The sequence below is a fragment of the Aotus nancymaae genome, unplaced genomic scaffold (genome assembly GCF_030222135.1).
Source record: "Aotus nancymaae isolate 86718 unplaced genomic scaffold, 86718_ANA_hifiasm-v0.15.2.pri h1tg000058l, whole genome shotgun sequence".
Lineage (NCBI taxonomy): Eukaryota > Metazoa > Chordata > Mammalia > Primates > Aotidae > Aotus > Aotus nancymaae.
In genome coordinates, this window is record NW_026988472.1 from 48638531 (window position 1) to 48664739 (window position 26209).

Sequence of the window (26209 nt, forward strand, 5' to 3'; positions counted from 1 at the left end):
TTTGCAGATGTGATTAGGGATCCTAAGATTGTGGGGAGATGATCCTGGGTGGCCCCATTGCCACCAGTGTCATCACAAAGGTCCTTATAAAAGGGAGAGAGGAGGGTCAGAGTCAGAGAAGGAGATATGACAATGGAAGCCGTGATCAGAGAGGGAGATGTGAAGCTGCTACACTGCTGGCCTTGCAGATGCAGGATAGGGCCGTAAGCGAACAAATGCCACTGGCCTCTAGAAGCCGGAAGAGGCCAGGACACAGAATCTTCCCACAAGCCTGCAGAAGGAACACAGCCCTGCTGGCAGCTTGATTTTAGCCCATTCGGACCCAGTTTAGACTTCTCCCCTCCGGAAAAGGAAAAGCATAAATATGTATTGTTTTAAGCCACCAAGTTTACGGTCATTTGTTACAGCAGCCATTGGAAATGAACAGAGCCTTGGCTCATTGATTCATCAGATTCCTATTTAGGGAGCCCTCCGTCTGCACCAGGTAAAATGCAAGGCCTGAGGATCAGTCACACTCTGGAGTGACTGTGTCCCCCTGCCGAGTGCCTCTTATAGTCCATGGAGAAGACAGTCATGAGACAGGTCTTCCCAATCAAAAGAAGTGTTGACTGATGTGGAAAAATACTGCCAAGGGTGAATTATGTCCCCCCAAATTCATATGTTGAAGTCCCAACTCCCCAGCACCTCAGAATGTGACTATATTTGGAGATAAGTTCTTTAAAGAAATGATTATGTTTTAACATCAGGCCGTTAGGGTGGGGCCCTAGTCCCATCTGACTGATGTCCCTATAAAAAAAAAAAGAGGAGATCCCAGGGTCTGGCATGCACAGAGTGCTGACTATGTGAGGAGGCAGCAAGCTGAGGGGGAGGCCTCAGGAAACCAGCCCTGCCAGCAACTTCATCTTGAACTTCCAACCTCTAGACGGTGAGAAAATCAATGTCTGTTGTTGAAGCCACCCAGTCTGTGGGACTTTGTTACGGCAGCCCCAGCAAACTCATACATGTACATAAAGCAGGGGGGCCAGATTTATTCAGGGATGGAGACCACTTCCAGCCTTTTTGAGAAGGCATGCTTAAGCTATCCAAGGACAAGTAGGAGTTAACTCAAGTTAGGGACTGTAGAAGAGTGGGTCAGAGAGAAGACAGGGAGTGTCCATAGGTAGCCAGGAGGGAAAGGCTTTCTTCTTCTTGCTTCAGCAACTGTGACAAGTAAAATTTGGCCACCGTAGCATTGTTAAAAGTTATTTTTGACTTTTTTTTTTAAGACAGAGTTTCACTCTGTTGCCCAGGCTGGAGTGCAGTGGTGTGATCTCTGCTCACTGCAACCTCTGCCTCCAGGGTTCAAGTGATTCTCCTGTCTCAGCCTCCCAAGTATCTGGGATTACAGGCGCCTGCCACCACACCCGGCTAATTTTTTGTATTTTTAGTGGAGACTGGGTTTCATTACGTTGGCCAGACTGGTCTCGAACTCCTGACCTCATGATCCGCCCGCCTTGGTCTCCCAAAGTGCTGGGATTACAGGCGTTAGCTACCACACCCAGCCACTTTTCTTTGAGACAGGGTCTCACTCTGTCACCCAGGCTGGAGTGCAATGGCATGAACATGGCTCACTGCAGCCTTGACTTCTGGGGCTCAAGCAATTCTTCAACCTTAGCCTCCTGTGTATCTGGGACCACAGGTGCATGCCACCATGTCCAGCTAATTTTTTGTAGAAACAGGGTCTCCTTATGTTGCTCAGCTGGTCCTGAACTTCTGCGCTCAAGGAATCCTTTCACCTCAGCTTCTCAAAATGCTGGGATATGAGCACAAGACACCACACTCGGCCTCAATTTCATTTTATGGGAAAACACTAGCTTCTCCACCAAAGTCTGAAAAAAGGTAAATAGCTTGCATGTATTTGTATTTATCTTATCTTTATTTTCTGTCTTTATGCAAAGACAGAAAACAAAATAGGCAAAAACCTATCAAGAAATATCCAAAATATATATGAGTAAAACTATAAAGCATTCCTGAAAGACACAAAATTAGTCTTGGACAAACTGAAATACATAACACATTCTTGGATAAGAGGATTCAGTATCATAAAGATGTTAGTTCTCACAAATGTGTAAGTTTAATGCAATTCCAGTAGATTCCATAATTTTTTTCCCTTGGAGCTAGAAAATTGTAAAATTCCTTTGGAAGAACAATAAGCAAGAATGTCCAGGAAAGCACTGAGAAAGAAGGAAGGAAGGAGGGCTAGCCCTAACTGACATTAAAACTTACCAACAAGCCCTATAATTAAAGCAGCTTTGCTCATAAGCACAAATTGAGACTGTGCTGAGATGTTTTCTCATCTCTGCAATTGGCAAAGACACACACATGTGACACCATTCTATTGCTGAGGTTGTGAGGGAACTGTCTCATCCATTGCTGGTGCGAATACAAAATGGTAAAGCCCCTATGAGGAAATGCGGCGAAACCCAGCAACATGCCACATGCATTACCATTGACCCAGAGATCCCACTTCTTGGGATGTAACTCATGAAAACCCTGGCAAAGGCCAGGCAGAGTGGCTCACACAGGAAATCTCAACACTTTGGGAGACTGAGGCAGGAGGATAGCTTGAGACCAGGAGTTGGAGAACAGCCAGCATGGGCAGCAGGGCAATGCTGTTTCTATCAATAAAATAAAAAAGAAACCCTGGCAAAAATGTGAAAAGATATCTGCAGAAGACTTTGTTATTTTATTATTTTTGAGACAGAATCTCGCTCTGTTGCCCAGGCTGGAGTGCAATGGTGCGATACTGGCTCACTGCCACCTCTACCTCCTGGGCGCAAGCGATTCTCCTGCCTTGGCCTCCTGAGTAGCTGGGATTACAGGCATGTGCCATCACGCCCAGCTAATTTTTGTATTTTTAGTAGAGACGGGGTTTTACCATGTTGGTCAGGCTGGTCTCAAACTCCTGACCTCGTGATCCGCCCACCTCAGCCTCCCAAAGTGCTGGGATTACAGGCATGAGCCACTGCACCAGCTGGTTGAATTATTTTTAATAGCATGACTAGAAGTGACCAGAAGATAGCTGAATAAACTATGGTACATCCACTAATGTGTGCAAAGGTAAAAAAAAAAAGAATACCTATATGTACCACTTTGGGGGATACGGGGATGGGGTGAATGTATTTTGCTTGTGGATTGGATGTGAATTTGGGGGCGGTGCAGAGGACAGATCATGGTGGATTGAATGGTGGCCTTAAAGATATGTCTACCTGGAACTTGGGAATGTGACCTTATTTGGAAAGAGTCTTTGCAGAGGTAATTAGAGACCTGGAGATGAGATCATCCTGGATTAACCGGGTAGGCCCTAAATCCAATGGCAGATGCTCTTGTAAGAGAGAGAAGACAGGGAGAAACGCAGAGGGAACAGTGATGTGACGATGGGACTGAAACTGGAGTCATATCCCTTGGAAGAGCCAAGGATTGTCAGCAGCATCAGGAGCTGGAAAAGGCAGGAAGGATCCTCCCCTAGAGCCTTTGAAGAGAGTGTAGCCCTGGCAACACCTTGATTTAGCACTTTTGGCCTTGTGAACTGTGAAATAAATTCTTGTTGTTTTAAGCCCCCAAGCTTGTGGTAAACTGTCATAGCAGCCAATATAGACTTTGGTGATCTCAGAGATATATCTATTTTTCTTTTTTTTAAAGAGATGGGGTCTCGCTATATTGTCCAGGCTACTGTTGAACTCCTGGGTTCAAAGGATCCTCCCACCTCAGCCTCCCAGGTAGCTGGGACTACAGGTGTGCACCACCATCACTGGCTGGGATATACTTTTAAGTGAAAAAAGCCAGGTAAAGAAGTGTTTTTGTGCTACCATTTGCCCAAGAAAGGAGAGAAATACAAATATAGATGTGTTCATATTTGTGTATAGTCATAAGTATATGTATGTGTATATGCACACATGTATATATCTGCATGTACACACATTTATATAACTACTTATATTTTAAAATAACAAAGCAAGGATAAACAGTAATCTCTTTTCAGTGGTTACCTGTAACCAGAGGGAAAAAATAGGGTAGAGGCAAAATAAAAACCTGACTTAGTGGGGCATGGTGGCTCACGCCTGTAATCCCAACACTTTGGGAGGCCAAGGTGGGCGGTCATTTGAGGTCAGGAGTTCAAGACCAGTCTGGCCGACACAGTGAAACTGTCTCTACTAAAAATACAAAAATTAGCTGGGTGTGGTCGTACACACACATAATCCCATCTACTCCAGAGGCTGAGGCAGGAGAATCACTTGAACCCAGGAGGTGGAGGCTGCAGTGAGTCAAGATTGCACCACTGCACTCCAGCCTGGGCAACAGGGCAAGACTCCATCTCAAAAAAAAGCCAGACATAACTACAATGAGATACCACTAGGCACCCACTAAGACAGCCATAAGTAAAAGGACATAACAAGTGTTGGGCAGGATGTGGAGCAACTGGAGCTCCAGTGCACTGCTGGTAGGGCTGGAAAACGTGCAGCTGCTGTGGCAAGTGTGGCAGGTCCTCAAAGAGTTAAACATAGAGTTACCATGTAGCCCAGTGATTCCACTTTTAGGTATAGACCTAAGAGAAATGAAAACATATATTCACACAAAAACCTGAATGTGCAATTTCATAGCAGCATTATTCATAATGGCCAAAAAGTGGAAACAAAGTGTCCATCAACTGACAAATGAAGAAAATGTGGCCATGCAATGGAAGATGATTCAGTCATCCAAAGGGATGAAGTCCCAACACACGCTACAACGTGGATGAAACTTGAAAGCATTATGCTAAGTGAATGAAGCCAGACACGAAGGCCACATATTCTTTGATGTCATTGATATGAAATGTCCACAACGGGCAAATGTGTAGAGACAGAGAATAGATTACTGGTTGCTGGGCTCTCAGAGGAATGGGGAACAACTGCTAATGAGTTTGGAGGCTTTTCTGGCGGGGGAGGTGATGAAAACGTTCTAAAAATTGTGATATTTGCACAACTCTGAATATACTAAAACCAATGAATGATACACATTAAATGGGTGAATTGTGTGGCATGTGAATAACTACAATGAGATACCACTAGGCACCCACTAAGTGGGTAGTTATCAAGAAAATTATTACCAAAAAAGAAAAACACAGACAAAAAAATCCCAATAAGTGAATCACGTTTAGATTCTGTTCAAAGAGTTGAAAAGAGAATGATGGAAGACAACTGGAAGAGAAAGCCTTGTCTATTCAGTAACAGTAAAGCATTATTACACGCTAAGATGTGATAAGGTTATTGCATGTTTTTCTCTTTTAGTGATACATATTGAAAGATGAAGCAGCAAGCTGTATGGGCTTTGCTTCAAGTTCTAAGAGGAGAAGGTGGGCTGGAGGGATAGATTTGAGGCAGCCATGACTGATGGTGTTGAAGCTGGATGAGGGCTGTGTTCAGCTTACTATTTTCTCTGATTTTATACCTCTATTTTTATGCTTAAAAACACACACTTTTTTATATATTTATGTTTCCATAATTAAATATTTTTCTCCATAAAACCACACATTTCCACTCTGTTCTTAAGGCAGGTTAGTTTAATTTTATAGAAGAAATATTTTTCAAACAGTACAAATGACACAATTAGAGAGAAAACAGTGACAAAAACAAAGAGATGAATACTGATTATAACTTATTCCCACAACAGAAGGCTACTTATTCCTACAATTATCAATCAAAGCTGACGATTCAGTGATTAGATGAAGTGAAAGCCAAATTCCCTTTTACATGTGATTCTCTTTCAAAAGAACCCTGGTGGCAGGACCCTGATGGTTTTGAGACCAGAATGGCTCCTAAAATCTGGCAGCGCCTTTTTCATCTTGAGGTCTAGTAGATGGACAGATGGAAACATAGATGGAAACGCCCCTTCAGCTCATAGGACTTCACTTTTCTGGCATGTGGGTTATTTTCTGGGCGGCGTGGAGTCTGATCTAGCCAGATACTCCAAGACCACGTCATAAATGACAAGCAACACAGGGTGCTTGGTGTCCTTCTGCCTGCCTGGGCGGCCTCCACTGCCTGTATGTGCATCCGCAGGGAACCACCTGGCTCTCTAGCCTTCTTTCGTCTTGATTTTCTTTGCTTGACATGGCTGCATTCAGCTGCAAAAGCAGACCCAGGCACGGGGGTGGGGGGAGGTTCAAAGGAAAGGCGGCAAACACAATGGCTCCTTGGACTGATATGGAAGCAGGGGCTGCATCTGCTTCTTGCGCGCTAACAGTGAGATTCTATTTTTAAAAAGCTAGCCAGGCATGGTAGTTCCCAAGTCCAAGATCAGCCTGGGCAACAGAACGAGAGCTTGACTCTAAAAAAAAAAAAAAAAAATCAAAATAAGCTAGGCACAGTGGCTCATGTCTGTTATCTCAGAACTTTGGGAGGCTGAGGCAGGAGGGTCACTTGAGCCTAGCAGGTTAAGGCTGCAGTGAGCTATGATCATGTCACTGCACTCCAGCCTGGGCCACAAAGCAAGATCCTGTCTCTTTAAAAAAAATAAAAAAAAATAAAATTAAAAAAAAAAACCCTTTGGGTGTCACGGTGGAAGGGAAGTACTTCAAAGGGAAATCTGTGCAGGCTGGGCAGTGGAATTTACTTGAAAACATTTGTCTGGAGCTTCTTGCACTGACACAGTGGGTCTCCCCACATTACAATTAATAGGGGTTGGCAGAAAAGTAGCCTCAATCCCTCCCTCTTGGAGAGATCCCTGTGGGACACAGGCTGGGTATCTGGGGGCCGAGATGGAAATGAGCTGCCCCTGCCCAGCCGAGGGTCCAGCACTGTGGATGGTTGTTCGTTGCCCTTGAAAGTTTCAACAGCTGGGGCCTGGAGACAGGGCCTGCCCGGCAGTGCTGGAAAGGACCCAGGGTGCTCTGTGTCTCCTCATCTCTGTTGTGGGCACATATAAAAAGGAATTGGCCAAAAAAAAAAGCAAAACATGCAAAACTAGAGGCAGAAATACATAGCAAGAGACAGGAACTGTGAAAAGCATCAGGAGCTGAGTCTTACCACCACTGACGAATTCCATTATCCGTGATAGGTCGCGTGTCAATGAAATGCTTTTACAAAATCCACTTTTAGTAAATGTAAAAAGGAAAGCAGGTTATACAAAGGGGAAGCTACAGATTGATGAGAAGAGAGAGGCCTGATTCAAAGGGACATTTCCAAGGGAAGGGAAGAAAGGTCCAGGAAGAAGAGTGCTGAGTTCTGATTCCTCTGACATTTCCCGTGGCCCACCCCATGTACTCGAATCGAGGCCTCATTGAGAAGACTGCTTTTCATCTACAATAAATATGTATTAGGCAAAATATTTATATCATTTGGCATTTCAGAGAACAATGGCATATTTTTATTACATTAATTTTTTTTTTCCTCATGAGCTAGTTCTAAGATTTCTTGAGGAATACTGGGTCGACTCCAGTACAGGGGGCCTTCTGAATCAAACCCGATCCTCTCCTGTGGACTATCGCTGGGTAGTTCTAGTTACCCAGATGTCCTTCCCTCCCCCAAAAGAAGCAAAGGTGATCATGTCTATGTCCTAACGGCTAGATTCACCCACAGAGTCAACCAGTATGGGCGTTCCTAGTTCCTGGTTCCCTTTCACTTTCCCTCATGACACAGTGGCGTGGCAGGAGTTCCTCCGCCACCCTCTTGGTCTGTTACAGCCAGACAGGGTAGGCTGGGGGAGGTGGGCAGCATGGACAGCCACCAAGGACAGGCAGGCTGAAGCCCCACAGACAGCCACCATGAGCAAACAGGCTGAAGCCCGGTACACCAGAGGCTCTGGCACCTGCTTCAGACTCACGCTGAGCACAGCAAGATGCCTCCGAAGACAACACAGAAATGAGCGGTCGGCGTGCGGCCCACGCCGGAGACTGACTTCTGCAACACACACATGCTTCTGAGTCACGACGGAACCACTGCAGGGGACACTTTAACATGACATCAAGGGAGTGAGCGTGTACAATATACATGGTAAATGCACATATGATACAAGTGACAAATTTAGCATATAGTGTTTGCAATCAAAAACAAAACCAGCCCCAAGTTCCATTCTACTGCATGACAAGTACTGAAGAACAAAATTTCAGTCTTAAAATACATCTTAAAGTCAGTATTTTCCTTCAAGGAAAAAAAAAGTACTATAAATAAATTACAATACAGTGAATTTGCCTGAACTCACTTCGTTTCTGTCTTCCAGCCTTTAAGTCAAATAAAACAGCATAAAAACTGTACATTCTTAACATGATACTTGATCTTTTATAAAATAACCTGTCTTCAGAGATGTCGATTTCACAACAAGGAAAAACCAAGCCCTGTTGCCGTCACTATTATAAAATATATATGTATAGATATACGTGTTTTTTTTTTTTTTTTTACAAAATGTGTATATTAATAGCTTTGCACAAATATTTTAAAGACAAATTCAGCTAGTCTAAGAACTTCATGAAAATAAAACAGGCAGATAAATACTTCATGTGCACAATGCACTCGATCAGACGTCGTCGGCTGGGAGAGGAGGTATGTTGATCCTTGGCCTGGTGAAGAATGCTATCTTCTCCCTGGGACCAGAGAGAATCACAGGTCAGAAGCCGATATGAAGACACGGAAAGCTGATGGCTCTCATATCAATCATGGCTTTTCTTATTCACACAACAAACTGCATTTAAGTCCCCAACAACACATGTGCTTGTATCCAGAGTCTCCAAATGTTAATTATGAAGCACCATAAGGGCAGGGGTTCCTTCATCTCCAGTGTCTAGAATACTGCCTGGTGTATATTAGGTGCCCAGGAAATACCTGTTATATTAACAAATGAATAAAAAAGTGAAAACTATGTGAATATTAAAGGTATACAAAAATTAGGGCTAAAAGTCAGACACATTTTATTCAGCCTTAACGAGGAAGGAAGCACTGTCACATATGCTGCGACACAGGTGAACCTCGAAAACCTTCAGCTGTGAGAAAGAAGCCAGACACAAAATGCTATGTAAGATATGATCCCATTCCTATGAAACAGGCAGAAAGGCAAGTCCCTAGTGATGGAGCTGGGGGAGGCGGAAGGGGAAAGACTGCTTAGTGGGAATAGGGTTTACTTTTGGGGTGGTAAAAATGTTCTGGAACTAGACAGAGGGGGTGGTTGTGTAATACTGTGAATGAGCCAAAGGCTGAACTGTTCACTTTAAAATGTGTCATTTTACGTTATGTGAATTTCACCTTAATCTTTTCACAGACACAAAAGAATACCAATATATCTGCAAAAATCCCCTTGGAAAAAACAAGAGCAGGCAAAAGCAATCTATACTATTATAATTCAAGGTGGTGGCTACTCTAGTGTGGGATCTGGGAGTGCTGATAATGGTCAATTCTCAGGACAGTGAATTTCTAACAATTCACTGGACCATGTGTTTATGATATGCAGCTTTTCTGCTGCTACACTTTGCCTTCATCAAAAGTTAGTTGAAAAAGCAAATGTGGTCGGGTACAGCAGCTCATGCCCATAATCCCAGAACTTTGGGCAGCTGAGGCAGGCAGATCGCTTGAGCTCAGGAGTTCAAGATCAGCCTGGGCAGCACGGTGAGACCCCATCTCTAAAAAATGAGCAGGGCATGGTGGCCTGTGCCTGTAGTCCCAGCTACTTGGGAGTGTGAGGTGGCAGAATTCCTTGAGCCTAAGAGGTCAAGGCTATAATGAGCCATGATTGAGCTACTGCACTCCAGCCTGGGTGACAGAGCAAGACCCTATCCAGGGGTAGGGGGACATATATGTGTGTGTATGTATATCATTGTTATTTACAATGGCGAGCATTTGAAGACAAGTGGCATGCTATAAAATAGAGTCGTTGGGTAACTTGTATCTATTAGATGAGATATTACAGTCAAACAAGATAACAGATTATGTAGCAACATGAAATATGTTAATTTTAAAAATGCTAAATGCAAAATTGAACTGACATTATGATTAGAAATGGCATAAAAAAAGCTATAGGAAGAAAAGATCAGAATAAAAACATGAAAACACGCTCCTGGTAGTGAGGCTGCTGGCTGCAGTAGATTCCTGTTTTGTTCTCAACTTCCCCTGGGTTTTAAATACTCAAGGGGCCGGACACAGGGGCTCACACCTCTAATTCCAGCACTACGGGAGGCTGAGGCAGGTAGATCATTTGAGGTCAGGATTTTGAGATCAGCCTGGGCAACATAGCAAAACCCAGTCTCTACTAAAATATAAAAATTAGCCGGGCGTGGTGGTGCACGACTGTAATCCCAGCTACTGGGGAGGTTGAGGCAGGAGACTCCCTTGAGCCCAGGGGGCAAAGGGTACAGTGAGACGAGATTGCACCACTGCACTCCAGTCTGGGTGACAGAGTAAGACTTCATCCCAAAAGAAAAAAACAAAAACAGACTCCTGTACTTTTGACCATGCCAAAGGCACAAGGGTAGGAAGGAAGCAGGGCCGAGGGGTGGCCTTAGCACCTTGCCATACCTAAAGGTCTGCACTTGGATGGGCTCTTTGTGGCTCTGGCCGCGCAGCTGGTAGATCTCCTTGGAGGCCTTCTTCAGCATCTTCTCAGCTGCCTGCTCATGTCGGTAGTCGAGTTTGGTCTGTCTTGTCTGGAACAGCAACATTGGATCAACAAGATGATTTTCTCGATTTTATTTTTTTAAGGAAGAATGAGTAAGTTCACTGCCAGCCCCGGAGCCCAGAAGAACCAACCACAGTCAGTGAGTGGTGACCCAGGGGGGAGAAAGGCCCGCCTCACCCACAACCCCTGCCAAGGAATTCTTCCCAGGAGACAGAGGCTGGGGTGGCTGGAGTCAGGCCTGGCGACTGAGGAACCAGAACGTTCCCCCCACAAGGTGGGGAGGGCCCTCAGCCCATCTTCCAGCACCCACAGTCTCCAGATGCACACAGGAGCCACACAGATGCCACCCTCACAGCCCACAGAGGGAGAAGGGGCTCCAAGAGCCCAGTGGTGGGGCACTTCAGGGACCACCTCCGCATCTGGGATGTTCCCTTCAGAGCCTAGAGTAGGGGGCAGGGAGGCACAAGCAGGAGCTGGCCACCAGGGACCCACCTGCCGCTCAGCCTCCCGCAGCAGGCCTCGGAGACGCTCATCCCGAAGCACCCAGGGTGGGAGGTCAGTCTGCCCGCGGAGCTGGGCGTCCTCCAACCGCTGCCGCAGCTCACGGAGGGCGCAGAGCTCCTCATTCAGCTGCCTCTGCCGTGTTCTCGACGCCTGGAGATCCAGCTCCAAGTCCAGGGAGGTGCGGGCCATGAGCTCGGCCAGGGAAGACCTGCAGGCCTGCAAAAGATGCCGGCTGTGAGCCCTTGCTCCAGCCTTCTCGAAGGTTCTTCCACAATTAACAGGAGACAGGTCAGGCACACATATTTCTCTAAGCACGTCCAAGGTTAAAAAACACAGATGTGGGCAAGAGGAATGTAAATCTCTAGTTCAGTATCAAGGTTAGTAACAGCAAATTGTTTTTCTTTTTTTCTTTTTCTTTTTTTTTTTTTTTTGAGACGTAGTCTCACACTGTAGCCCCGGGCTGGAGTGCAGTGGTGCCATCTCGGCTCCCGGGTTCAAGCAATTCTCCTGCCTCACCCTCCCAAGTACCTAGGATTATAGGCGCCTGCCACCACACCCAGCTAATTTTTGTATTTTTTTTTAAGTAGATACAGGATTTCACAATGTTGGCCAGGCTGGTCTCAAACTCCTGACCTCAAGTGATCCACCCGCCTCAGCCTCCCAAAATGCTGGGATTACAGGCGTGAGCCACCATGTCCAGCCTGTTTTTCTTTAATGATGACCTATATACTGGCAGAAGTGTGCAGCAATGGACGCTCTTATATGGGGCTGGCAGGATCAAAAATGGGCACAATCTTTCTAAAGTGCAATTTGAGAATCTATATATGTCTAAAGCTAACTTGCATCTGAAAGGCCTAACTGCTGACAGGCAAACGTGGTCCAATTAAGGAGTATGACAGAAAAATCCCCTAAGTCTGTAATAGCAGGAAACACTGAATAAATTACAAGGCTGGGATAAAATGTAGTCATTGTAACAAGTTGAAAAAATATATGGACATGGAAAAATCTCAATGATCCACTGTACATGGGGAAAGAAAGCATGTTATAAACCATGAGTGCTTGTTGTTTAAAAACAGTATACACACACTCACACAAACACACAGACACACACGTACAAGCTTCCCTCCATAGATAAGCCTCACGCAAGCAAACATACCTATGTTCAGAAGCGCCCTGACAGGGGCAAAGACTCTCATGTGTGGAGCTAAGAGCAGCACTTCCCATCCAATGGGGGACAGAGCCCTGGGAGAGCAGTTACTGCAGCAAAACCACAAATGCATTCACCAATCGCCAGCGGCTTGAGTCATGGCATGCTTTTTACACACACAACACTATTTTGCACATACACAGAATTTAAATGCAAATAGGGGTTGTAACTTAACAAATAGAAATTCGTTAAAAGCACTGCAAAATTCACAGCAGAGCTTCGTGGTTCTCAACCAGGAGAATCTGGTCCCCCAAAGGACAGCTGGCAATGTCTGTGGACATACAACTGATGTGTGTGTGAGGGGGTGTAACTGGTGGGTGGAGCCCAGGGACGCTGCTCAACATCCTGTAGTGCACGGGGCAGCCCCCACAGCAAAGAATGAGCCCGTCTGAAGATGTCAGCAGTGCTGCTGCTGAGACACACTTCTGCACTTCCATTTTTTTTTTTTTTTTTTTTTTGAGATGGAGTCTTGCTTTGTCTCCCAGGCTGGAGTGCAGTGGCGCGATCTAAGCTCACTGCAACCTCTGCCTCCCAGGTTCATGAGATTCTCCTGCCTCAGCCTCCCAAGTAGCTGAGATTACAGGCACCCGCCACCATGCCCGGCTAATTTTCATATTTTTAGTAGAGACAGGGTTTTGCCATTTTGGACAGGCTGGTATCAAACTCCTGACCTCAGGTGATCCGCCCGCCTCAGCCTCCCAAAGTACTGGGATTACAGGTGTGAGCCACCCCACCTGGCCCAAATTATGGAAGTTTCTTATTCTTCCCAGTCAGCTCCACTCCTCCATGCAGTGGAGCACAACCGCCACATGGAAATCGGGGTTTGTGTGTCTGTCTTCTTCTCTCTCTCTCTCTATATATATATGTATATATATATATACACATACATGTGTATATATATACACACACACATATATATGAACATATATATGTACACACACACATGCACACACACTCAAACATATATATATACACACATATACACACACACACATATTCAAATGATCCTTGCCCAGAAAAGCAATATGTTGAAAAACTCAACTTTTCTACACTATATATACTCTCCTGTCAAAACAGAGAAAAGAGCCTATTATGTAGAAATGGTTATTATACCGAAGAATGTGAAGATCACAGATTCTCTGAAATCATACTATCTTAAGAAACATTAGCAACATTATGGCATTACATCTGTTAAGTAAACAAGAAATAGAAATACTCCCTTTTAATTTATATGACCTTCAATATGATCTTTTAAGGCTTGTAAAAATCACTCGCAGGGCAAGCACAGATTCCACATTTGTTTACAGGGCACATACCTGCTTATAGCGAAGGGTTCGTCTTTCCAAAGTATTTCGGACAAAGGGGGATTTCCGGGGCAGTGTTGAGCTGTCGCTGTCACTACGATAAAGCTGCACCAAAAAGAATGATGTTCAGAAACAGTTTCTCAGCAATTCAGTTCATTCTCTGTGCGTACTCGGAGTCTCGGAACAGATTCTTTTCATCCTCTCCACAGGCCCTCTAGTGCACTTATGATTATTGGTGCTTGTACCAGGTCTTTGGGTTTCAATTTAAACAAGTTTCTGCTAAAATGAAAAAAAAAAAAAAAAAAACAGAACAAAGCAAACGAAACCCTCCCCCAGTTTCCAGGCTAACTGAGCCAACAAAAGCTCCATGTGATCGAAACCAGCACTGTTTCATGCCCTGCGCAGGCCCACGCAGGCCAGCACTTCCCTCAGCATGGTTCCCTTTTCCTCAGTCTTTCTCATGTGCTGTATTTGTGGCTTTGGCAATAACTGGGAAAAGTGGCTTCCAAAAAAGAAACTCATTCCTGGTAGCAGGACAAGCTGACATTGCCAACTGCAGCTGCATCCATCGAGGGACAGGGTGTGCTTTTAAACAGGAAAGTAAAGAATGTTATCTTTATGGGAGCCGAGTCATTACAGCCTTCATTTGGTGGCAGGGGCTCACCTCGGGATCAGTGTGAATCTGTGTGAAATCCAACATCCCTGCCTTTATGGCCTTACTTTCCACGCCAGTAAACCTACTGAGGAAGTGCAGCAACATACCTGCACGGCGTTGATACAAACACAAAGAACAGCGACATGTCCAGGAGCATTGCCAGTAAGTGCAGCTGTTAGGCACGCACACAGAGCTTTTCCTCTGGGTAAGCAAAGCGCTGCCTGCTCCCACCCTCCCCTCCTCAATAAGCAGCCTCCAGCCGGCACGTTGGTGGCTCGGCAGGGGCCTGGAACAAGGACGGCGGTGAGCGTGGCCTTCTATCTAGAATGTCCAGCCAAGCGCTTGAGCATCAGCTTCCACAGGGACACTTTGGACCAATGGGACAACAGCAGCAGGTCTCACCAACATGGCTGAGAGGCCATTTTGGCCACCTAGGCCCCTCCCAGTGTTTACAACATCTCCTTCGAGGGTCGGAGGCCTTTTCCTCTCCAAAGATCTGCCTTGGCTCTGCCCTCAAGAAGCCAGTGCCTCCAGGGCAGGTGCCTCCTTCAACAGCCCCAGTTCAGAGGTGCAGGAAGGGTCACAGTTCTCAACCAAATGGCCCCTCCAGGCCACCGTGTCATGAGCCATTATCCTTAAAAGCCCTTTGTGTACACGTGTGCTGGCACTATCACTCTGTCCTACCTTCATTGACCACACTGGCTCGAGGCTTCCCTCCACCCACCTTGGGGTTCTCAGCCTTGGGTGACGTGCTAAAACCATCTGGGTGATTCCACAAGTTCTGATGCCCAGGCCTTACCTGTGACCAATGGCAAATCTCTGGGGTGGTAGGTGGGTACCAGGACCTATTGAATCCCCACGTGTGATTTGACTGCAAGGCGCAGCCATGGCTGAGAACCACTGAGCATCACCCACTGTCATCTACAGGTTGGGAATTTACACGTGGGTGAGAACTCACTGCCCCTTCGCCACGACCCTCCAGGGCTGTGGCCCACCCTCTGGCCCAGCTGAATCCATTCAAGACAGCCCCTGCTTCCACTTGTTCCTTACACTGAGGTAGAAATGAGTCTCCCTGCTTCTTGCTCACAGCTCAGGACATACGAAACAGTGAAAACCAGGGGAGGGGATGAATTTTAATCCTGAACAAATCCAGAATTAGTGAAGCATGGCAGGGGGTGGGGGAGGTCACTCCACAACACCGATGTCATCACTGCATACCGATAAAGTCCACAGTTCATAGATTGGTATGACTGGTGCAAATACATATGCCTTTCAGTATAAACAGCAGAAAAAAAAAATCACAAAGGGGATGGAAGACAAAACATTACAGAAAGTGATGAAGGAATTCCAACTTACTCTGCAAACATACTGGCTTCGTGCTCCAGGCGAGAAGGTCTGGGAACGGACAATTGTGCCACTCCGAACAAAAGGTGACCCTTGGGCCCGGCGGCTGGGCCGCTCCTTCAGGAGGCTGGCTGCTTCTTCCGGAAACAGATCTTCTGTGTTGGTTTCCTTATCAACCTAGGGGTGGTTCGTGCTTGACCATGACTTCTTTTGTAACGCAAGCAGTAAACTTATGGGAATAGCCATGTGTTTCACTTCTCCACTTGGGGGTTAGCTGTGGCACGTCCACAATGGAAAGGCTGATATCCCCCAACCCCATCCCAGCCCCTCTGCTCACAGGGATCTCGACTCTCCATTTGTTCATACAAACATCCTTAGTGCCGTCCTGGGCTCCTGATCTCTTTTGCACACCCATATCTAGTCCAAGAGTGATGCCTGCTGGCTCTGTGTTGAAGATCAAGTGGGTTTGGAGCAGTTGTCGGCAACCTTTCACCTGAGTCACCATTACCCCGTGCTCAGATGAGTGCAGTGGGTGCCTTACCAATTTCCCCAATTCCACACCTCCCTGCCCTTAGATCTGTTCTTAACACAGCAACCAGGGACATCGCAGGAAAACTGGCCAGGCCAAAGGCGGGAACATTCCAAATGTCCGTTGATGGATCAAAGGATCAACAAATTGTGATCTTAGCCACACAGGGGAAGAGCATTCAGCCATAAGAACCAATGGAGTTTTTATACATGCTAACATGTAAATCAACCTTGAAAATATTGTGCTGAGTGAAAGAAGCCATGCGCCAAAGGCCACATAGTATAGAGTCCATTGCTGGAAACATCCAGAAGAGGAAAATCCGTACCACTAGAAAGCAGATTTGGTGGCTGCAGGTGGCTGCGGGAAGCGGGAATGAGAGTGACTGCTCACTGGGGACAGGTTTTACTTTGGGGTGATAGAAACGTCATGAAATTAGACAGAGGTGGTGGCTGAACAACACTGTGAGTGGACCAAATCCCACTGATGCTTCAGTTTATGTTACGTGAACTTCAACTCATCAAATTATTCAACAAATTATTTTAGAAAACACTAACAAAGGAGCTTCAGTCATATCATGTCGCCACTGGGCTCAAAACCCACCAATTTCTCATGCCCTCAGAGAAAAGACAGGGTGCTGGGTGGGTGCTGCTTGGCTCCCTCTGTCCTCAGCACCCCCCATAACACGTGACAGCTGTTCCCACCTGACCATGCTTCTGCACACAGCTCAGTGCTCCCTTACTTGAGGGCCTCTACTCAAACACTGCCTTCTCAGTGAGGCCTTTCAGAACCTTGCTTTTAAAAAAATTGTGGGAAAAACTACACAACAAAATTGGTCAAATGAACCATTTGTGCAGGCATAGTTCAGTGGCATCTATTCACACTGTTGTGCAACAGATCTCCAAAACTTGTTTACCGTGAAAACCTGAAACTCTGTCCTCTCCCCCAAACAACAACTCCCCATTCCCACTCCTAAGATAAAGCAGAGACCCCATTTTAGGGGCCTGCAGACCCCTCGAGCACAGAAATATAGAAAAATCAAATTCCTTCAAGGGAAATTCCAGGCACCTCACTATCCGTGAGATGTAAGTAACTTGATAAGCAACAAGGTAATAGTAGTCTAAATCAATAGCCAAGGAAGTTACAGTCTGGAGATGTCTGGTTCTCTAGAGAAACTAAAGGCATCTTGGCTGGATGCCTATAATCCCAGCACTTTGGGAGGCTGAGGAGGGCAGATCACCGGAGGCCAGGAAATCAAGATCAGCCTGGCCAACATGGTGAAACCCTGTCTTTACTTTAAAAAAAAAAAAAAAAAAATTAGCTGGGTGTGATGGCGCACGCGTGTAATCCCAACTACTTGGGAGGCTGAGGCATGAGAATTGCTTAAACCCAAGAGGCGTAGGTTGCAGTGGGCTGAGATCATGCCACTGCACTGCAGCCTGGGTAACAGAGCGAGACTCTGTCTCAAAAAAAAAAGCAAGGCAAAGCAAAAAGAAAAAGAAATCAAAGACATCTTTTTTTTTTTTTTTTTTTTTTGAGAAAGAGTCTCACTCTGCTACCCAGGCTGGAGTGCAGTGATGCAATCTCAGCTCACTGCAACCTCCACCTCCTGGCTAATTTTTGTATTTTTTAGTAGAGACAGGGTTTCACCATGTTGGTCTGGATGGTTTCAATCTCTTGACCTCGTGATCTGCCCGCCTCAGGCCTCCCAAAGTGCTGGGATTACAGGCATGAGCCACCGCGCCTGGCCAAGACATCTTAACATATGTCCCTGATTGTCCTTCAGAAACCCAGACCCCCACCAAAGGGACTCACTGGCACAGACCTTAGATAAGGGGGAGCTGAGGACTGCACTCTGACCCTTGCTCTTTATTCTGAATCTCTTCCTGAGGGGCCTGGAGGGAGTGACACCCACAAGTCAGAGCTAACCATCTTTTCTGCTGACCTCAAATTTTTAGACAAAGCTTTGCCTCATGAACCAACTGGAATCAGAAAATCTCTGAATCCACCTACGTCCTGTAAGCCCCCGCATCAAGATATCCCATCCTTTTAGGCCAAAAGCAATGTGTAACCTCCATGTATTGATTTATGATTTTACCTGTGACTTCTGCTTTCCTGAAAATTACCTCTGCCTTTCAAAACCCTTCCCTGCAAGGCATGGTGAGGCCAGATATTAAGCATGAACTGCCTGGTTCTCCTTGTTTAGTGCCTGCAAATAAACGCCATCCTTCTAGCCCTGCAAAACACCTTGGTACACACACGTGGCTTTACTGCACTGGGTGGGTGGACCCCAGCTCGGCTCTGTAACATGCCCATGCAGCCCATCCAAATCCCTGGCAGCCACCATTCTACTCTCTGCCCCTGTGAATTCAACTACTCCAGGAATCTCACATGAGTGAAATCATATGGTATTTGTCTTTTTGTGCTTTTCTATTTTCTTCGCCAGCCACCAGTAAACTCATTAGCATATAAAAAGATTTTTTTTTCAGATTCTAAGGATTTTAGGAGTTGTATGCCAGAAATCATGCAACTCAAAGAGTTGAAGACCAAATAAATATTCACACTGGCTCATTCATGCAGCATGAGTCCTCAGAGCTTATCCATGTTGCAGCGTGTGACAGAATTTCCTTCCATTTTAAGGTTGAACAATATTCAATTGCATGGATAGACCACGTTTTCTTTATCCACTCATCCACCATGTACAGACACTTCAGTTGCTTCCATCTCTTGGCTATTGTGAATAATGCTGTTGCTACAAACATGGATGTGTACATATTTCTTTAAGATCCTTTCAATTCTTTAGGATATACACCCAGACATATCCAGAAGCAGGACTGCGGGATCCTCTGGTGGTTCTATTTTTAATGTTTTGAAGAACCACCATACTGTTTTCTATAGCAGCTGCACCATTTTATCATCCTGACCTTTGTAAAATGTAAATATAAATTTACATTTCTAAATGTGAACCCTTTCTAAAACTGCAAACCTGTCTACAAGCGTCTGCCCACTTTCCTGCCATTGCATTCTCCAGAAGCACCCTTGCTCTCTGTGACATGAGCATATGCTAGCAATGTCTCCTTTGGTGTCTCCCTCTCAAGGGTGGGTGGGGAGTTTGTTTTCTTTTTTTTCCTACTCACCCACTATAGTAACTTTGTTGTATCTGTGATGCCCACACAGAAAGGGAGAATACAAACGTGATGATGAACTAATAATGACTGTGGGATCTAGGTGAGGTGTATAGATATTTGCTGCATTATTCTAGCAACTTTTCTGCAGATTTAACTTTTTAAAAATAAAAGCTGAGGGAAGGGGAAACACCAAATATGCCTCCCACAGCCACTTGCCCTGGCTTGGGCTGCTGCTTTTTGAGATCTCAGAAAGTCGGACAAGGGCCATGACCAGCCACCTGGTCCAAAACAACAACTATGAACTTGCTGTGTGGGTCACAGCTTGGGAAGCTGCCGGGGGCAGATTTCACTTTGTGCTTCTGGTTGAGGGCAGGGGCGTGAGGGTGATAAAATGCTTTTGTGAGCTGAAGAGTGGGGAAACAAAGTTCTGAAACAGCGCTGACACAGTGTCCTCCCTGACCTTGCAGGCACTGTAAACACGAGAGATTTCTCCCCTAAAGACAGGGTGACAGCAAGCTAGGAGCAGATGAGCAGAAGCGGGGAAAGGACAGCACTATTCTACACTTCACAGAAGGGGAAGAGGAACTACAAATGTCCAAAACCTGGGGGACTCATGGACCCGGCAGAGCCTCATTTGTCCCTGAAGGTGGGAATGGATCAGCGATACCTATTGAAGCTGTTTACAGATCTCAGGACATTCACTTTTTTTCCTCAGCTCACAGTAAATCCAGCCTTAGCTGTGGCCCTCAAATCCAACAGCAGTGTCCATTTTATACCACAACTTTATTGTGTGCCCAACACTCAGGCCACTGGGCGTGTGTGCAGGTCAGCCATGTGGCTCTCCTCTCTGGGAACCCCTGCTCTGCTTGCCTTTGGTGTATCTTCCCCCATCTCCTCACACTTCCCATGAAGAATTTGGGGTCACACAGCCTCTCCTTCCAGGGAAGTACCAGGTATATATGGCAAAATGTTGGGGGTGGGGGCTCCAGAAAATCCCCTATGGTTTCCACTTACCTTAAGAGGTGAGGGCTGAAATTTCTCAGGGCTATAAGGCCCTGCCTGAGCAGCAAACGTGTGGCCCAAGATGGAGTCAATACCCACACAACAGGGCTCTGGGTACGGAGGGCTGGTTTGGGTGCAGTTGCTACAGCCGCTATCCACTGAGTCCGCTTGCCAACTCCTGAAGATGGACATTGAAGAAGCCCAAATTGTCACCAAAAGGGACATATTTCATGCTACTCTTAGAACACAGTAGTAGAGGTATGCAATAAAGCCTATTTCTTTCCAATGATCAAAGACAGTTGTGTCTCTCATAAAGTAAAAGGGCACTTCTGTTTTCCAGGGAAGATAGCTCTTCAAGGACTTTTATTAAGAGGGTCTTTCTCTGTCACCAATTGCAGCCACTAAAGATCCCAGAAAAGCACACCACTCAGCCCCAAATCCCTCCCAGCTCCTGTCCATCCCTGAACACAACACCTTCCCCTCGGCATGCACTATCGCTCCCCAAAATAAATTCCTCTCTAAACTAAACTCAGGGGACGCCACGGGGAAGCCACTGGGAAGCAGCAGGAAGCCCCTGAAAGACGGCACACTTTATGGAAAGATACAGAAGTACAGCAATATGTAAGCACCTCCAGAACTACAAACACAAGCCAAGGCAGCAGAGGCACCCATTCACTGGAACCACTCATCTATGGCACGCAGGCTCCACAGGGCCAAGGATTCACCAATAGGCTACTTCATGTGAAGCAGAAAGCAACCCCATTTGTAGGAAGCGTCCAGACCGGCAAGTCTGTAGACACAGGGGGCAGATTTGTGGTTGCAGGGAATCAGAGGGGAACCTGGGAGCGCATTTGGCTAGGGATAGGTAGAGTGTGCGATGAAAATAAAATGCTGTAAAATTTACCATGCCTGGGCCGGGTGCGATGCCTCACGCCTGTAATCCCAGTAGTCTGGGAGGCTGAGGCAGGCAGATCACAACGATAGGAGATCCAGACCATCCTGGCTAATACAGTGAAACCCTGTCTCTACTAAAAATACAAAAAAATAAGCTGGCCGTGGTGGCCTGTGCTTGTAGTCTCAGCTACTCAGGAGATGGAGGCAGGAGAATTGCTTGAACTCAGGAGGCAGAGGTTGCAGTGAGCCAAAATCGCACCACTGCACTCCAGCCTCGCCAACAGAGCAAGATGCTATATCAAAAAAAAAAAAAATTACTCTGCCCATTCAGTCCTAAAAACCACTGAATTGTGCACTTTAAATGGGTGAATGGTATGGGAGGTAGATTATGTCTCAATAAAGATATTAAAAAAGAAAAAAACCCAACAACTTCAAGGGACCTTACTGTATCCACTCCTAGCAGAGGGCAGTGCCCCAACAGCCCCACTCTCAATAAGAAACTCCAGGATGGACAGATGGAAAAGGTGAAAAGCACAAGTGAGAGCTGGGAGAGAGAGTTCAGGGGAATGCCCTCGTCGAGACCAGCACTCAATTCCCGCTAGAATCCTAACTTCTGGGCAGTGGTGCGTAACGACCGCCCAGCACATTCTACGGAGGCATGGCTGAGAAAAGCAAGTGCACCTCAGGGAGAGCCACGCCACCTGGCACAGTAGCTGCCTCCCCAGAGAAAATATGCTCCCCCTGACAGACTTCACAAGCCTTCTGCCCACAGGCCATCCACGCTCATTTCCCAGGAGGGCATGAGCTGGAGCCTGCCCGCTGACTGGCTCTTACCGCTCAGACACAGCCTCGGTTTGCTCCTCCTTGCGCTCCATCTCCAAGACCTCCTCCTCCGTGTACTCCAGCTTGGCCCGTTCCTCTGCCAGCTCCCTCTCCACCGCCTGCAGCTGTGCCGTGGTTCTGGCCAGCAGCACCGTCACTGCATCCTGCAGGAGTAGGGGCACGTGAGAACAGCCCAGGCCAGCAGACCCCGCGCACATGGCAGGCATCCATACTACACAGGTAAGAGGCCACTCTGCTGCCCTTACATGAGAAGAAACACCCCACCACATTTGTGGCGGAGACATTCATGTGGCCTTTTCCTGTAGCTCTGAGGGCTCGTATGTAAAAGTAGCCAGTGTACCACCCGTGACCATGAACACATTTGCATTAACAAAAACATTCCCTGCAATGGTCATATGGAAACTTGACTTCTTTACCCCATGACACTGACTTTACATCATGATTTCCCCAAGACAAAGCCAGTCGCAGGGTCATGAAAGCAGCAGCAATCAGCTCCTTAGAGCAGGGCCAAGTACCGTCTTGCCGGAGATGGAGACGATGCATGTGGGCTCCCGGGCGGAGCTCTCTCCCACACACCCGGGCTCCCGGGTCCTCGGTGGCTCGGAGCTGGTGAACACCTGGACGGAGTGCCAGCGCAGCTGCATCTCAGTCAAACTGTCATAGTCAGCCAGGTTAATCTGAGCAATGCCCTGCAGGAGTGTTAAAGAAAATGCCAGAACATGCACTGAATGATTTTGTCATAATGACTAGAGTCCTTTAAAATATCCAATTCAGGAGATCAGGTGGCTCATGCCTGTAATACCAGCACTTTGGGAGGCTGAGGTAGGAGGACTGCTTGAGCCCAGCAGTTTGACCAGCCTGGGCAACAGAGCTCTGCCTCTACAAAAAGAATTTAAAAATTAGCCTGGCATGATGATGTACAGCTGTGGTCCCAGCTACGGAGGACGCTGCGATAAGCCAAAATCACACCACTGCATTCCAGCCTGGGCAACAGAGTGAGACCCTGTCTCAAAAAAATCAAGTTCACCCTTCAGTCTTTTTTTTTTTTTCTTTGTGAGACAAAGTCTCACTCTGCTTCCCAGGCTGGAGTGCAGTGGCACAACCTCAGCTCACTGCAACCTCTACCTCCTGGGTTCAAGAGATTCTCCTGCCTCAGCCTCCTGAGTAGCTGGGATTACAGATGTACGCCACCACATGTGGCTAATTTTTGTATTTTTAATAGAGACGGGGTTTAGCCAGGCTGGTCTCAAACTCCTGACCTCAGGTGATCCACCTGCCTTGGCCTCCCAAAGTGCTAGGATTACAGGCATGAGCCACCATACCCAGTCTACCCTTCAATCTTAACCAAAAAACACAAAAGATTTCATTCCTATGTAAAGGACTGCAGCACAATGAAAGCAGCTGCAGAGCAGCCTAACAGGTGGCTCCCTAGTCGCCTGTTCCACACAACCAGAAAGTGCTGGAAACAAACAGACAGGGCAAAGAATGGGCAACTTGGAGTGCTGGACCAGGCTCACAGCTCTACTGCCCCCCTGAGCCAGATCCTGTCAGGAATCTCTGCAATTGGAAGAGACTGTTGAACTCTACACTCCTTAATTATGCCCCTGAGGGGACAGGACCAAGGGAGAACACTCCAGCCACGGAAGGAATCCACCCTGGCTTCCAACCTGGGATGCACCCCAATGGCTGGGATACTGAGGACAAACTGTGGATTCCCCTAAGGCCTTGCCCCAGAGTTGCCAGGTAAAATGCAGGGCACCCAGGTGAATCTGCACTTCAAATAAACAACACAGGATTTCCCTGTGAGTCTTAAACACTGTATGGGGCACACTCACACTTTAAAGAGCATGTATCATTTATCTGAAATTCAAATGTATCTGACTGTCTTATATTTTTATTTGCGAAATCTGTCAACCCTATTTTGTTCCCTGGACTGAAGATGAGGCTGCCATGGAGGCATCTTGCGGGTTTGTGAGTACTAGTTGAAAGAACACATTTAAAGTACAAGACGGTTGATGAGATCACTGTTTGGATCATCCCCGTTTGTATTTCCAGCCAGAGACCCCTTAACATGTCCGCAAATTGTAAGCAAGCCACCATGGGAGAAAGGCTGGCAGAGGGGAAGGGAGGGAAGGAACCAGAGACGGAGGCAGGAGAGAGAGAGGGAGGCCAGAAGGCAAAGATACACAAAAACAAAGAAATCAGGACAAAAGTAAAAGAGAAAAAAGGGAAAGAAAGACATACACAATAAAGGCTGACTGACTGAAACCCAGAGGAAGGAAGGAGGCCGGGGGCGGGTGGAGCGCCGGGCGCCATACCAGCAGTTCTTCCTGCAGCTGCTGGGTCACTGAACACACGTATAGCTGAAGCGACTTCAATGTCAATGCACTGGAATGCACAGGGATCCTGAACACTTCATTAAACACCAGCGGCACCTGGAACTCCAGAGCCTTGGAGCAGTAAGTGCTGGGTGTGCCTGAGTCCAGTGGGGGCAAGTAGACGCGGACGTGGCTGCAATCAGAATGGAGAACGGAAGAGCACGTGCATGCGGCGCTCACCTATGGCATGGTCCCGGAGCAGGCCCAACCTACACAGTGCGTGCAGGTCCTCCCCCAACCCATGCAGCCCCCTTTGGGCGCCTGTGGCTAGAGTTGCAGAGTCCTTTGCAAAAAGTTCCTTTCTCAGCTAAGCAGAGACCGATGTGCCCCAGGATGGCGGAAGTCACCCACAAGGAGGAGGACTTCCAAGCCTGGGCTAAAGACAGTGGACATTTCCATGCCCTGCTGCTCCCCATCATTTTGGGAATTGCCCCTCAGCTCTCTCTGCATGGCTCCCCCACTGCCTTCTCAGCCCATCACCCATGGGGGACCCTGTGTTGCCCACCCTCCCTGCCCCCAGTCCAGCACATGGGAAGGGCTGAGCCCTCTGTGAGTGCTGCAGAGGTCATCAGAGTAGCCAAACCCCAGCTGCTCACACTCAGGGGTAACTGAGGCATTTAGAAGACTCACCAAACGGGGCCCACCCTATGACTTGAACAGACCATTACAGGCGTGGTCACCTGCTTGGGTTAAGTGGGACCCTCCATCAGGCCCCCATCTGGGGCCACAGAGCTCAGAGAGGCCACAGTCCCATGACTGAGGCCAAAGTTACCAGCTGCTCCCAATGCCTATTTCCTTCTCCCTGTTCAGCCAAGGACTCCCTGGTCCCAGCCAGAGGTCCCCCAAGATCACAGAGCACAACACAACAGCATCAGCAACTCCTAACCCCAGGAACAGGAAGACGTGTTTGGCGCAGTCCTGCACACCACAGGCAGGTGCTTCCTCCGCACTGACACGGCACACACTAGCCTGGCACCAGCACCTGCACCAGCCTCAAACCATTCACTAGACTCTCTTTAAGACTTTACACCTCAGACAGACACTTCCTGGTGCTTTCCTGGAAACTCGGGCTCCCAAACTGTCTTTTCCTCCCCAGCCGTATGGCCGGCTGTGCAGCACCCTGGGGCCTGGCTTACACTTTGCAGTCTTCCTTCACCGCCAGCCTCGCCAGATTCTTCAGCTGCAGCACGTGCACCAGGAGACACTCGCTGCTGCTGTCGCGCCTAGGAAACCAGATGTGAGTCACGGACGGCAGGTGCCCATGGGAAAACCATCTTTCCAACTCAACTGCAGCAGCGGCCATCCACCAACTGGGATTCTGCCCCCGACCCATCCCCAGAGGACATCTGCAATGTCACAACTGTGGGGAGGAGGTGGCACCTGGTGTGTGAAGCCCAGGTACAGCACAGTCCCCATAACAAAGAATGACCAAATGCCCACCATGACGGGTGGAGATGCCCTGGGTTTCAGTGACAAAAGTGAGCAAAGGAAATGGCTGGGACCCCAACACCCTGTCTCCCTCGGGGGGGCCTCACAGTCTGCCTTTACTGACACTGTAATCAGAAACGAAAAATTGCTGTGCTGCCAACTAGCTGATTACCTTCTTGGGGGTGAGAGAGGGAGCCCACTACCTGTGCTGCAATGAGCAGAATGAACTCCCAGCAGACACGGGCACAACTGTCCCAGAGAGCCGCACTCTGCCGGGGCCCCCAGCTCCAGGAAGTGGTGGCTCCCAGTTGTGAACCTCCATACTGGAAGATGGCAGTGGAGCCACTTTCCCTGTCACTCTTTCCTGCCACCTCTGTCC

General features: G+C 47.4%; 1 protein-coding gene across 1 annotated transcript in view; it reads right to left on the reverse strand.

The window, feature by feature from the left end:
• Positions 1-5556: 5556 nt before the first annotated feature.
• WWC3 (WWC family member 3) overlaps positions 5557-26209 on the reverse strand; it is a 132075-nt gene continuing 111422 nt past the window's right edge. Inside the window, exons 14-23 of the mRNA XM_021671558.2 lie at positions 25539-25625; positions 24343-24535; positions 22540-22713; positions 22016-22167; positions 20300-20465; positions 15644-15808; positions 13645-13737; positions 11110-11337; positions 10518-10645; positions 5557-8596 (exon numbers count right to left, since the gene is read on the reverse strand). Coding sequence (XP_021527233.2) covers positions 8530-8596; positions 10518-10645; positions 11110-11337; positions 13645-13737; positions 15644-15808; positions 20300-20465; positions 22016-22167; positions 22540-22713; positions 24343-24535; positions 25539-25625 — 1453 coding nt within the window. The 3' untranslated portion in view covers positions 5557-8529. The remainder of the gene's footprint in view (positions 8597-10517; positions 10646-11109; positions 11338-13644; positions 13738-15643; positions 15809-20299; positions 20466-22015; positions 22168-22539; positions 22714-24342; positions 24536-25538; positions 25626-26209) is intronic.